At 44.3% G+C, this 14,447-nt stretch overlaps 3 protein-coding genes across 3 annotated transcripts; all 3 read right to left on the reverse strand.

Moving 5' to 3' along the window:
* Positions 1-548: 548 nt before the first annotated feature.
* LOC131263212 (mucin-5AC-like) lies at positions 549-5,415 on the reverse strand. The gene is made up of 5 exons (XM_058265382.1): positions 5,329-5,415; positions 4,066-5,238; positions 1,488-2,334; positions 827-1,410; positions 549-746 (listed from the first exon to the last, which is right to left on the reverse strand). Exons 1-5 carry the CDS (start codon positions 5,413-5,415, stop codon positions 549-551), a joined length of 2,889 nt encoding a protein of 962 aa, XP_058121365.1.
* A 610-nt stretch (positions 5,416-6,025) lies between these two features.
* Positions 6,026-7,372, reverse strand: LOC131263223 (putative serine protease 42). The gene is made up of 3 exons (XM_058265393.1): positions 6,961-7,372; positions 6,290-6,888; positions 6,026-6,214 (listed from the first exon to the last, which is right to left on the reverse strand). Exons 1-3 carry the CDS (start codon positions 7,370-7,372, stop codon positions 6,026-6,028), a joined length of 1,200 nt encoding a protein of 399 aa, XP_058121376.1.
* Positions 7,373-8,002: 630 nt separating this feature from the next.
* LOC131263235 (trypsin-1-like) lies at positions 8,003-13,498 on the reverse strand. Its single transcript, XM_058265404.1, has 4 exons — positions 13,484-13,498; positions 8,926-9,076; positions 8,451-8,845; positions 8,003-8,374 (listed from the first exon to the last, which is right to left on the reverse strand). Exons 1-4 carry the CDS (start codon positions 13,496-13,498, stop codon positions 8,003-8,005), a joined length of 933 nt encoding a protein of 310 aa, XP_058121387.1.
* Positions 13,499-14,447: the final 949 nt, after the last annotated feature.

Raw genomic sequence — 14,447 nt, forward strand, 5'->3', positions numbered from 1 at the left:
CGGAGCCGATTTTCTCTCCACTAAAAGAAACCCATGCCATTGGCCCAGCAGCATTCGGGCGGGTGCAGTAATTCCCAATCGATATCGGAACCTCAATTGTGCGAAAGGATTATGGATAATTCAAGTAAGCAAACCAATAACCTGAAACTAGATACAACCGAAGACGGTACACAGAAGAAGAAGAACAAAAGAAGTACTAGTTAGAAGTTAGCACAACTAGTTTGTCGCACGAAGCAAGTAGCGCACGAAGGCAAGAACTGCACAGCGTTTCCAAGTTTATAATATTTATTGTCAAATCGAATCATGTGCTTTGTGTTTTATTCGACCAATTCATCGCCAAGAAGCCGTAGAAAGAAGAACGATTTTTATATCCCATCGAGAAAGTTCTAATATTTTTCCACAAAATATTTTGTAAATGAACGTCAATTGATCAAAATATAATTATTTGCATGAATTATGCTTTGTAACTTTTATTCGAATTATTCAGCAGAAACGATGAAAGCAAGCGGTGTACATCGATATGTAGAAAATAAGATGATAAGACAATTCTAATATGGGCTTGTCTGCGGACAACTGCATCCTGGGCCGTAGGTGACGATCCAATCCATGTATGCAGCAACGTTGGTAAAAACCGATGGCTGACTCCAAACTCCGCACCCTGCATTAGGAATTTCAATTGTAATGCCTAAGAGCTGCCATACGGAAGACAGTGGAGGCTTAGCCATGAGAGGACTTCCGCCATCACCCTAGAGAAAATTGTAGTAGCGTATCAACATAACAGATATCACTCAATCGCTAGTGTCTGTTTTAAATGATCGTTACTTACCGTGCATGTTCCTTTCTTTGTTGAGGGAGGTCGGCCTTGTCCAGCGCAAAGGTTCTTGTTGGTGACCTTACTACCATACGCAGTTTGACACGCAACTGTAGCGTACATTTGTAGTTCAGCTACCTGTAAATCATCTGTCTTTGGCCCATTGAGGGTTGTTGAGGAGCCCCATCCAACAACGGTAGCTTTAGGAATAGGATAGTACACCTGGGATCCCATCGGCAAACACACGGGCTCGAATGATGATGTTAGCGGAGTCATCAGGGTGAGTATACCGATGTTGTCCGCAAACAGATTGCTGGACGAGTAGCCGGGATGTATGTATGTGCTTGAGATCATGTGGTCGGTGGTACCTGTAGCGGACCGGTCGAGGATCCCCAGAACGACAGAGATCGACGAGATGTCGATCATACTGGAAACTATGGTTGCCGTTGTCAATATAGCACGGTCGTTGATTAGTGACCCCTGTGTGTAAGGAGTCCCCGAGTACTTGATCAATGCGACCCACGGAAAGTCTGTTGTGTAGTTCACGTCTGACCCACCAATGATCCGAAGGTTCCGGAAGGGGCTATAAGAACATTGGCCTGTAATTCGGTAAAATTTCAAAATATTCCAAAAAGAGTGAGATGAGCACAAGTTATACAATTTTTACGTTAATTACCAGGTGTACATCCAGCGCACGTTGGTGCTGTCGGTGGAACATCCATTAAGGGCGTGTCAGCTGAAGCATTTTGAGACGCATTGGGTCGGTTGGGATTTTTGTAGAAGATGAGCCCATTTGAGCCCAATGGTGTAATGAGTCCCTGCGTTGCATTCAACAGAGAGGGTTTTGAGCTCCCCCCTAACACTACCAAAGGATTCAGACTGCCAGAAATGATACTTGTCCCAGCAGGAGCTGCGGCAACCGTTGCGGAAGTTGGTGAACTATCGGTTGCGGGCGAGGTCTTAGCCGTTGATGTGGTTGTATCCGGCGCAGAGCTGGTTGCCTGGGTTGTGTCTGTAACTGGCTCATCGTTGCTTGGACGGTTGACGTTAACACCGAATACGTTGGACACTCCATTCTGCACGTTCGATCCCCACTGACCGATGGTTCCTTGCACGGCGCCAGTGGTGTTCGACACAGCGGACTGTGAGGAGCTGATGAGTGCTTGCAGGGGGTCTGGAATCGTGTCTTTATAAACCATGGTGGCAGGTGATTCAGGTTTAGCTTGAATCAAGTTAGAGATCGATGCAAAGCTATTGTTAAATCCTGGAGCGTTGGAAAGCAGTTGTCCCACAAGGTTCGGTTTTTCCGGCTTATACGCCGGTGCATTAAGTACGACGGGATCATTGGAAGTAAAAGCAAGCCCACTATTGTTGGCTACTGGTTGCAGTCCACCGGATGGTTTAACAATACCAGACTGGTTTACGAGCGAGCTTATGCCATCCAAATTCTGTGGAATAATCCAACTTGGAGGAAAGCCTTTTCCAGGGTTATCCTTCAACGAGGCACCACGTTGGTCATGTTTCTGAAACCAGTATGAAACACGTTTAATGCACGGAATAGCAAATTCAAGTCAGTGATTCGATACCACCAAGAAATCTCTATTACTTTTATGTCTGCCCCTACGATCACAGAAATGCACATCAACACGAGCAACGCGATGGAAAACCGAACCATTTCTACTCAGCACAAATTCACTCCCTTCCCGATCGAAGGCTGCAACTGGACTGACCTCCGTTCTTTCAAATTCAAGAATTTTGTTACCCAACCAGTTCCTTAACCTGCAGTTTTTTTATTGTTTTTCTTCGTGTAGGTTTCAAAATCATTATCATTTACCGAAATTCGCAATGGACATTGCTGTTGATGCACGAATTGCAGGCAGAACAGGTTTTATTTGGATTTCTTGAACTCGGAGTTTTTATTACAGGTTCAACGAGGGTCATTCACTTTTCTCTTTACAATCGAAATTGATCAAACTGGCTGTGATATAATTTTGGATTTTAGTTTTTCTCTTAATAAATTATTATGTTTTTATATTATTTGACAAGAAAGTGATAATGCATCATATTCAAAAGATCTGGATTTGTTTAAATGTACGTAAATTGGAAAAAAGATATCTGGTACCAAAATTACTGAGAAAAAACATAACGTAGTTTGGTTGGATTGTTGGATTTTGGTACATTTTTGGTTTTGAATAGTATTTGCAGCTTAAAAAGCGTTCTTTGTGATTTTGTATGCATTAAATTCTTTTGAAATAGTCATGGGAATGTTGTGGATCAATGTTTCATTTGGTAAGATCAACTTACGAGCTGTCTTTTTGATGTGAAAAGTTATTTTAGAAACGCAGGGCCATTATCTTACGAAAATATGCTAGTTTTGGGGTATATTATTTGTTTAATATTTTTTCGATACAAACTGCAACAGCAATGCTCTGGTTGTATAAAATAACAATTACTTATTACATCTAGAAATAACAAAAAACCTGTATAAAAACTTCATAAAAAAATAAAGCATTGTATATTCTGGTTACACGTTGTGCGAGAATAATTTTACATTTTGCACAAACTTGCAAAAATTAGCTCACGAAAATTCTATTAACCAAGCAATACGTAAATCACTGCATGTTGTAAAAAATAAAGTTTTTTATTTTAACGTATCATTTAGCTTAGCATTAGCACGAACGATCGACAAATGATCTATAATATACCGTTGATCGGTTATAGTAACTGGTGTGCCAATTAAAAATAAGTTTTATGTATGTGTTAATCAGAATCGAAATCAGAATAAAATTTTCTGAACCTTTGATTTGGAAGCACCTTATTTATTTATTTTTGGGATTTGCATAGATTTCGAAGCGGTTTGTTTGCTACTTTATCATCCACACGACAGATTTCGTTCAAACTTGGAAATTTTTCTAGCAAATTTGATTTTGGTCTGCAATAGTTTAACGAGTAAACGAGACGACACTTTTTCGGATTTTACGTAGTGCGATAACGCAACGAAAACCAAACGGAAACGTTGTGATCAAATTCTACATATGTATTTGGAAAAAAAAATTCACACAATTATCGATGTTTCTAACATTAAAAAAAAATGTAAAAATTCTTTAAAAACGCATAATTAATGAAATGTTGTAACTTTATGGATCACTTTTAATGTGCGATTGTGTTGGTCTCCAAGCAAAGGGGCGATTTGGTGGCCTTTGCAGCGGCTTTTGAAAATTGGTTCCATTGGCCGCCTGTTGGTCGCTGCTTACTACGGGTCGGTTAAGGTTGGCAAAAAAAGGTCCCGCCAGGCCGTTAGCCAAATTCGAGCTCACCTGACCAGTTAATGTCTGCACTAGAACACTGTTGTTTAGTAGTGATAACTGCGAGGTGTTGAAAAGGCTTGAAAATGGATTCGAAAATCCAGAAGTTGGAGTTGCCGAAGTAGGAGTTGCCGAAGTAGGAGCTCCCGTAACCGAAGTGGAAACTGTCGAACTATCCGTTGCAGCCAACTCTGTGGACGACGATTGAGCCGTTGATGTGGTTGTATCCGGTCCAGGACTGGTTGACTGGGTCGTATCTGTAACTGGCTCGTCGTTGCTCGGCCGGTTAAGGTTAATACCGAAAACATTAGATACTCCATTCTGGACGTTTGATCCGAACTGTCCAGCAATGCCCTGAGCGACTGCGGTAGCGTTATTCCACGAAGCTTGAGAACCTTCGACGAGACTTTGTACGGGATTCAACGGTGCATTTGGCGAACTGGAAGCCGCCTGGTCGTTGTTCGGTTGGTTGCTGGACAGACCAAAGAAATTTCCTACGCCATTTTGAACGTTCGAGCCCCACTGATCGATGACTCCTTGCACAGCGCTGGTGGCGTTCAACACGGCTGACTGTGGAGAGTCCATCAATCCTTGTAAGGGGTCCGATTGGGGGGCATCCGATATCGAAGCAAGAGCCGCCACAGGCTTACTTTCTACCAAATTTGTGATCATTGCAAAGCTATTGTTAAACCCTGGAGCGTTGGCAAGCAGCTGCCCCACAAGGTTTGGCTTACCCGGCTTATACGCTAAGGGAGCAGACATAAAGACGGGATCTTTGGGTGCCGAACTTTGAGCACTGGTACCGGCATTGGTCTGCTGTTGCCCACCTGGTTTGAGAATGTTCGCCTGTGTCTGATTTATGAACGTGCTGATGAGCGCAATATGCTGGGGTAAAGTCCAATTAGTATCCGGAGGAAATCTTTGTGCCCCGGTGTCGCTCTGCACAAACGCAGCGAAAGGGCTAACACCGGACTGCAAGGCGGCTATAAAGTTTGGATTAACGTCGACTATTGAGCCGTCGGCGGCCGACTGGGGAAACGGCACAATGAACAGCCCGATAGCCGCCGGGGTTGTAGGGCCATGGTCCTTCGGAGGGGGTGGTGTGAACTCCGGCAGTTGTCGCTGTTACGGTGAAAACAGATAAAAATTGGTTATCGATGAAACAGTTGGTCTGACCCAGTTGCCGTGCAAATATCCAGCGTAGTGAGTTACCTGATGGTTTTCATCGGCGTGAACCACCAACAGACAACCGAAGACGAACCATTTTACACTAAAAACGTACATTTTACCGATCGACATGCGACCCGTTCGAGTGATACAATTGCACTGGTTGGAGGGTTAAATAAAGTTGCATTTTAAAAGCCCTTCGTCACCAAAATCCAGTTTTATTCAACAACCGTTATGAGTTGCTCAATGTGCTTGTTTTTTGGTTTTCCATGTATTGCTGGTAAATTAAACATAGCGCAAATAAAAAAAAAACACACACACAAAACTCGTATCGTATGCATATTGTGCGAAATCTCAACAAAACTGGTTTTTGAGTACGGGGTCATTGTCCTTTTGGAAGCAGATCGAGCAGCTTTTGAGATGTTTTCGATGCAAGATGCATTTGCCGAATGAAATTTCAATTGTCTTCTTCTTGGCGTAACGACCTCTTGGTCATGCCTGCCCGTTAAGGGCTTACGAGACTTGTTTCCCTATTGTACGTGGATAGTCAGTCCTCTCGTACAGGGGAGGGTCCGGTCTCGGTTGGGATTCGAACCCACGCCGTCGAGGTGGTGAATTTCAATTGTATCGCAATTATTAATTAAGCATGTTTTTGAGGTTTAAATTTGTGAATGCACGTTGTGAAATTCCTATTGCAAAACTAAACTCATGGTAACGAACAGTTTTGGGGGAGTATTTTTATTTACACTTTGCAGTTACAGCCTGCTACCTGACTTTTCAACCATGGAAGAAACCCATAAACTTTGGTGAAAAGTGCCGGTTCATTCATTCTTCCACAACCAGACTCCGGAAATTCCAGAGCGATACCAACTAAGGTTAAAATAGACGGATCGTGTTTCCACGGATACATTAGACCAGTGCCACCGTCGCCCTGAAAAAAGAAAATTTGGAGAAACCCTTAGAATGGCAATACCACGAAGAACGGGTTTGTCCTTTGGTCACTTACAGTGCATGAGGTTCTATGCTGATCTTTCGGAGCCGGATCGAAAACACCTCCACAAATGTTGTCCTCGGTCGAATTGGAGTAGGCAAGGAGACATTCGTCGTACGAGTACAGCGGAATCTGAGCCTCTTGAAGAGTTTTCCACGGTTCTCCATCGAGCCCTCGAGCACCCCAGCCCGCCAGCGTGCCGTTCGTGTCCGCAAACGTATCCACGTTGCTGGGCAGGCAAATGGGCATGAAGCTGTCGGTGATCGTAACCGGAACCGCTAGCTGGAGAAAGCCTATGTTGTTGCGCATAGGGTGGTCAGCACTGTACTGAGGATGGACTCTGGCTTTTGTAACTGTAAATTCCTTTCTCGCCGTTTCCGTTGCACTGCTGGCATCGAACGCTCCGAACACTACTTTGATTTGCTTGAAAATGATCGTACTGGACACGATCGTGGCGGAAGTAAGTACCACACGATCGTTCACTAGGGTTCCGGTGCCAACGTTTCGCCCGTAGTACTGTATCAATGCCAGCCAGGGGTATTTGTTGGAAGGAGTCACTTCGGCACCTCCCACGACGCGGACACTTCCCGATTTTTGCTGAGGCATTCCACAAACTAAACGTTGGCATATTGTTGATGGTTAGGGATCGTGAAGAGTCGTATAGCTACTTAAGAGCTGCCACTTACCCATCGTGCAGTTGGATGGACAGAAAGAGGGTTTGGATGGCGAAGATGTATTGCCTATCGGTCGAACCGGGCTCCAGTTACTCGACGAAGCCTCATTGCCTTGGTTAGGTCGGAAAACGGAATTGAAACCCTGCTGAACATTGCTACCCACCTGTCCGAACGTTTCTTGCACCGCAGCTACCCCACTGCTGATGATGCCTCCGGGCGCACTAGCTACGGATTGATCACTCAAAGGACGATTGGACAGGTTGGATAGGATGAGCAGGAAGGTGCTGAGACCCGCCGTGCTCGAACCCGAACTCGATGGTTGAAGGTCATCTTGGAAGGTCGAGGAGGGGTTCAGTTGGCTCGGTCTCAATAGGTTGTAGTAGATGAAATCATTTAAGACGGTCCCACGCGACAAAGGAAACATACTTTCCCGAGGTTTAAGGTTCTTTTGATGCTCCAAAAAGCTTTGGATCACAGTCTTTTGTGGTGTACACTGAAGTGAGAGATGCAATATTTGGTACAAAACTCACGGTTTTGGTTTATGCCCAAAAAAGGCCAATTCTGTGGTTACCTTACTTGTGCAGAAAACGCCAACGAAAATGCAGATAGTAATAAATTTTATCGTAATCGACATGATGAGCACCAGGAGAAAGCCACTACCGCAATATGAGAGAAACTGCTCAAGAATGGTAACTTACTAGCATTTAAGTGGCAATTTATAAAAAGTGGCGAATAAATGATTGGCGTGAATATCGCGTCTGAAGGAAGAAAGTTAATCCCGCTCCTCTTCGCCATCTCTTTTTCGGCCCAACAACGGAGCTGTCAGTCAAGCAACGGTATTTTCATGCATCCACCATGTTGGCGAAACCACCTGCCATTCCCGCTTCCGACACCGATTTTCGAAAAGCAAGTCATCGACTGGAAACTGGTTTGGCCCACCTGAGGTCATCGGCCTCATGATCGCGTAGCTTATGTTTATTTCACAATTTATTTGAGGAAGAAATTTCGTCGAACAACTGCAGGCGCACAGCCAGGAAGGAACGGAACGAAAAGGCTACTCCTCGCTGCAGTAGCACCCGTCGACGGTGTTGGACCGTATCCACGTACCGAACCGGTTGACCCTCGTGTACACGCCCGGATAGTTGGGCTTGGCGCAACCCTCCCCCCACGACACGATGCCGGCGAGCTGATGGATGTTGTCCGCGCTGCCCTCCTTCATCACGTGCAGCGGCCCGCCACTGTCCCCCTGGCACGAGTCCTTCTTGCCCTCCGCGTAGCCGGCGCACAGCATGTTGTCGGTGATGCGCGTCGGTCCGTAGCCCGTCTTACGGCAGTCGGCGTTGGACATGATGGGCACCGTGACCTCCTGCAAGTTCGTCGAGATGGCCCCGTTCTCCGACGTGGCGCCCCAGCCCGTCACAATACCCTACGGAGGAGGACGGAGATGCACATTAGGTTGAGGGATTCCCGAGAGAAAACGTTGTGGCAAGCGGGTAACTTACGTCGCTGCCGGTGAAAGGCTTCTTTGGCGTTGGCAGGCACACGGGACGCAGGTTGTCGTCGATGGACATCACGGTGTCGAGTCGGAGGATGGCGATGTCGCTATTGTAGTTGTTCGAGTTGTAGCCGGCATGTTCGATGACGCGCAGTACCTTCGATGAGACCGTCATCGATTCGGACGTCGAGAGGCGATCGTGCTCCATCAGCACGACGCTGATTTTGTTCGCGTTGAACCCGTGCACGCAATGGGCCGCCGTCAGGACGTGTCGGTCGCTGATCAGCGAACCCCCGCAGTAGAACGTGCCCCCGTACTGCAGCATCGCCATCCAGGGGTACTGATTGACCATCGTTTCCTGGCCGCCGACGATGCGCATAAGACTGTTCGTCCGGCCGCATTCTGCGCAGGGAGAGATTGTTGACTCCGGGTTAGGATCGTGGAGTTGAGGAGGACTTTGGATCAACGGTGGCTACACTTACTGCATGTAGGACATGAGTCGGGAGCTGTTAGGTTGGCCGGAGGAGGCGTTGTCGGTGAGCCTATCAAAGCCGCTAGCCACTCGATAAATGGGTTATTTTTTTCTGATTGAACCAGGGTCGTGTCTTTTTCTGCTTCCTTTTCTTTTGCCATCTAAAAGTAAATAAATTGGTGAAAAATAATTAGAGAATGCAAAAATAGTTGCGCTTTAAACACAATTTATGTATGTAATTTATCATGCAATAGCCATCTCATTAATCAATAACTTTATTTTAATTTCTTTTGACAAGTCCTTTCTCGATGGTATAAATCCAGACTAACCTCACATTTGCTTGTGTAATATATTAGTTATAACGCGCGTACGTAGTGACGAATGTAATTATAATTTTAAATAATTTTAAATGCCATTATAGTTTATTAAGCATTATCAATTAGCATCAAGCAATGCTTTTTTTTTTTATTTGAATGAAGTTCTATAATTTTTTTCGTAAAACGCATGATGATATTCAGAGGGTATAAAAAATAAAATTTAGAATTAATTAATTATTTTTGTTTTAAACATAAGTTTTAAAATGTATCTTTTGCATCCCTCCGTGTTTGAATTAAGCTAAACCTTACAATGTTGCAGACATGCATATCTTCTTTTCACGCCTTCACGGAATGAGGAATGACGCAATTCAAGAAAGATAGTCTAATCAGTTCAATAATAGCATGTTTTACGCAATTGTATTAAGTTAAACTCAAATTATAACATTTAATTGCGTTCTTGATATAGATTTAGAAAGTCAAGCTGTACACTAAATCATAATAATGAATGCGCAACTTTTTTCTAAAACTATTTCTGGATAGGTTAAATAATTATTACAAATTGATCGTTACAAATTGATAATATCCCTTATTTTCGAGGTAAATACATTTTACGGCGCTGAGAGTTGTTTCCTAAGTGTATCTTTTTTGTTTCTAATAATAATCCTAAAATAAGTACATATGTTTGTTATAATTCTTACTTAATCAATTGAAGATTAAATTATGCAAAAAGAAAGAGAACCTTTTTCATGCAATAAAAGCAGTAAGTTTGCAAGAAATATCATAAATAAGAAATAACAAAATTTAGAAAAATAAGCAACTGCAAAAACCATGAACTGTAAAAATCACTGAGTAATAAATGGCCCCCATAAGAAAGGAAGTCGATTTTTGTTGTTTATTTCGATTTAACAAATATATTCCAGAAAAGCAATCATACTTCGATGAATATGTTTTTTTTTATTTTTATTGTAGTATACTTATTTTTATATCATGAGTATGTGAACCCAACATATAATTTGAACTCGCATCCTGATCGTTTCACAACCAGGTCAAAGCGATTGTGAAGCCATCGAGCAGTGAGAAAAAATGCATGCGATTTGAATTCGAAGTTCACGTTCATGGCATATACTTTCTTCATTCTTGGTCCACGTTTCACCTCGCCTTCGAAAAACCTGTTAGGGCTTGATTTGTCCACTTTAACGGTCAGAGCGAGGAAATCCTTCCACTTCGCCCTGGATTGGACTCTTTGGAGTTTGTTGAACTCGGAATACGTTCTTTTCGTTTTAGCACTCCTTCTCATCTTCACACACACATACACACACACTGGCACACGCATACACACTGACGACGTCCGCGAGCTGAGCGCGAAAGATCATCACGAAGAAATCAAGCTGACCGGAAAGTGCCAGCTCGGATGGACAGCCCCGTCGAGCCTGAAGAAACTTACTCGGCCAGCAATGGCAGTATCAGTGAGCAAGCACACAACCGCCAACAGGATCAACAGCCGTGTGCCGCTGCAGTGCGCTGCGTTGAAGCGTGTCATTTGGGTTTCGGCCACTGGAGTCGCGCTGATTTTAACCGCGTCTGACTTTCTTTCGACGCTTTGTCCACCGTGCGCTCAAGATTCTGGTCGCTCGCACTTGAGGTTTTGATGTGTCGCACGTCAACGTAAACTTTGCATATCAATTGACCAAGCACCGAGTGGCCCGAAAACCTGTCGAAAGTCGCCGTGACCTTGTCCGGAGATCGCCACGAAAGCTGCCCAGTGCCCAGGAACCACCGAGATATAACTGCCCTGCTCTCAACCACTATACAGTGTGGAGATCGCTCTAGTCGCGGCGCAAGATCGTGCACAACTAAACGCCGTCGAGTGGTTCTCGTAGCACGCGACCTGCGCGCACCCGACTCGGCGTGCCTACAAAACCGCGCGGATGGCACTCGGTCGACCGATGCTCGGTAGGCGCTCCATTCGAAAGTGCCCTTGCTGCTGGAGCTGTACATTCCAGGCTAGATAGATCGACGAGCGAGCGGCGACTCCCGGAAGTGCGGATTGGCCCAGAAAGCGCCTGCTCACTCGGTGTCGTGGACTTGAACTTGTTACATCCATCGTGGCGTTTAGCGGCTGACCAGCTGTACCGTTCCTGGGTGTTTGTTTGTTTGCATTTCTCAGTTCAGGCCCTGTTCCTTCGAGCAGGTAGCTCACTGATCAGCAGAGATCGCCGAAGGTGCGTGTTTCTCTAGGAGGATCGCTTTGCGAGATGTGTGGACCGACGCCGCTGACCGGTTCTGTAGGCGGGAGAAATGTACCGCTAGCTGGTGCATAAATTATCGGCTTCCGTCTGTCGCGTTTCGCGGATTAGGCTTAAACCTGTACGGTTTCGCAATCAGCGCTCGACAGAATGGGCGCACGGAAGAAAAATGCAGAGCAAACAATAAGTAGCCACAACAGCACAGTGCGAATATCGTGCAATACACAATTATTGTCTTTACCGTGTGCCAGGCTCATTAGCGTACCGATGTTTGCATATGTTTTCACACACACATTGGTCGTACTGTATGTACACAGCACCAAGCGTTCTTTTTTTGTGTATGTATTTTGTTTCATATTCTCTTCATATTCTTAAAATTTTTAATTATAGCTTTTTCATTTCAAAAATATTTTTGTAACATAAAATGCTTGTAAATTTATATGTGCACTTGTGTTTAAATAGAAAAAAAATTAAGTAGCTTCATACCAGCCTCGATCAAATTATGACATTGTTGCTTAAACTGTTACTGTTTGATTATAAGAAAAATATGTTTATTCCCACACTTGTTTTCTTTGATGGTTTATTCGTTGTATTATCTTTCTTCCAAAATCAACCACCCAAAGCTTAATATTGAGTAAAACTGTGGACAAATTTCATCATTGATAGAAGCTAAACAGACGACTAGAAAATTTCCAATCCACACTGATACTGGGTTTACTTTGCAGATTCAATATAGGTTAATAAGTCCAATCAGTTGGTCCAATTTACTGACCAGGTTAAAATTGAAATAACTGATCATATGCGAACTTCTAAAGAGGCAGGAATCATTGATCCTTGGAAATCTATCAACAATGTGTGCAGAAAAGTGTTTGTCCACATAGGACCAATAAGATCTTTTACAATCGAAAAGCTTAACATACATCTTAGTTTATTATTATCTTCTGTTTGAAAAGGTGTTTGTATTCTTTTAAAATTTAGTTTGGTTGCCATTAGTTGCATTAATCTGTTACCCTAGGCATTTCAACTATTTGAATTTTTTTCAAATTTTCTACCTTTCATCAATACCCAAAAAAAAATGTGCTGTGTAGTAAAAATCTTTGGTAAAAGAGTAAATGAGGCCCCGGGCTAGATTCTCCTCTTCCTGCTGGTTCACATTAAGCGCCTGAAGCTATGCAAAGCGCGACGCATGAATACTTTTCAAATATTTGATCGCTAACGGTTCGCTTAAAAGAACATAACGGTTTAAACTAATCACACAGTGGAGGGTGAATGCGGGTTAATATACTTTTACATGTTAAGTTACTGTAAGTTACTAGTAACTAAACTATACCACACATGATGGACAGCATGAAACAATGAGTTTAGCCGAAGAAATGATTTGGAAACGGCGGCGCGCCCGCAGCGAGCGAAGCGAGCGGACTGCGCTAGGTCTACCGAAAAAGAGAGTTTGTTATAGTTTTGAGAAATAAGGGGGGCCCGTGGGCCCCCCTCATACCGCACCCTCTAGGATGATTGCGTAGCCGAAATTAACGGTACACACTACGGTTCAAATACTCGTAGGTTGAATTTAACGAATTAATGTATCACCAATTGCATACATTCAGTTTAAACGTCCACAAGAGGTGTAGCCACGATCGAAAACATGGCGGCCGGGGCCTCATTTACTCTTTTACCAAATCTTTAAAATAACGAAAAACAAATGTTTCACTTGTTAATGATAAAAATGATGACCAAATGACCCTTCTATTTCTGTACAGGAGTTTAAATTAACACATTTTAAGCACGAATGCTAATTATGCGAACATTGTAGGAATCCAGCTTGGGAATTATAGAAAGTGAAATGAGTTTACAGATCGTGAAAATAACTCGCTTCTAGAGAGTACTTGTTGGCGCAAATTAAAATAAAGTAAAATATAAATAAAGTTCCTTTTGTTCATAAACTCTACACTTTGATTGGCTTCCTGGGCCTAAAAACGATCATTCGGCAAATCCAGAGAAAGCTTACCATCTTGGTCACCATCACGGATTGCAAGTGTCACCCTGTGAACGATGGTGTTAAAATTGAAAGCATATTCCGACGCGCGTCATGGAATGGGCTTTTTCGACAGTAAAAAATAACTAAATTGTTGATTTAAACCGCCATCATATGTGTGGTTCGTTTGCACCATTTCTTTTCATTCGCACACACACATACACACATGGACGCCACGATAATACTTTCATCCTGCGCTCCGCACACTGTTGCGCAGCCACGCTCTTTCATTCTGATACGCTTTCACCAGATTCAGCGCGGCGGGCGCCATTGTTCGGTCTTTTGTGCGCAGGCAAGACGATGGCGCAGACAACGGGACGGTGGTAGCGACTTAACGGTACGTGAACTGTCACCTGAAGGACGTGAGTGTGATCGGGCCCAAGATCGGCACGAACGGTGGACGGCCGGCCGGTGGAGTGGTGTGTGCGAGAACGAGAAAGTGTTGGCCAAGAAAGGAGTGTGGGTGAGGAGGGGCGAGGGGTGCTTTCTTTAATTATTTTTGTCAGCGCTTGCCATCACCGCCCGTGCCCCGTTTATTTATTATCGGTCATTTTAACACCCCACCCAAGGTCTCGTGTAAGTGCCCGCGCTCTCTGCCCGGAGTTTGGGGCTTTTCGGTGCGAGGCGGGTTTTTTTTCCCTCGGTGCTTCCCTCGCGCCACACGGAACAAAGCCTCCCCCGCGAACGCACGCGGTGTGGCTGTGTGCGATACGAGCCACCACACCGACACGCCGGCCGACGACGTTTGTATGCGCTCGCGCAGTCAAAACCATTGCCAGTGAGCAGCAGTGTCGCGTCGTGCGAGGATGCGGAAGTAGTGAGCGTCGCAGGAACGTCCAATTTTTGGATGATCGGTCATTTCCAGCCGAAGGAGCAGCAGAATGAAGCTGGTAACGGTGGTGCTTTGGACTGTTGTGTTCTGCCGGTGCCGAATGGT

The sequence above is a fragment of the Anopheles coustani genome, chromosome 3 (assembly GCF_943734705.1).
Source record: "Anopheles coustani chromosome 3, idAnoCousDA_361_x.2, whole genome shotgun sequence".
NCBI classification, from domain to species: domain Eukaryota; kingdom Metazoa; phylum Arthropoda; class Insecta; order Diptera; family Culicidae; genus Anopheles; species Anopheles coustani.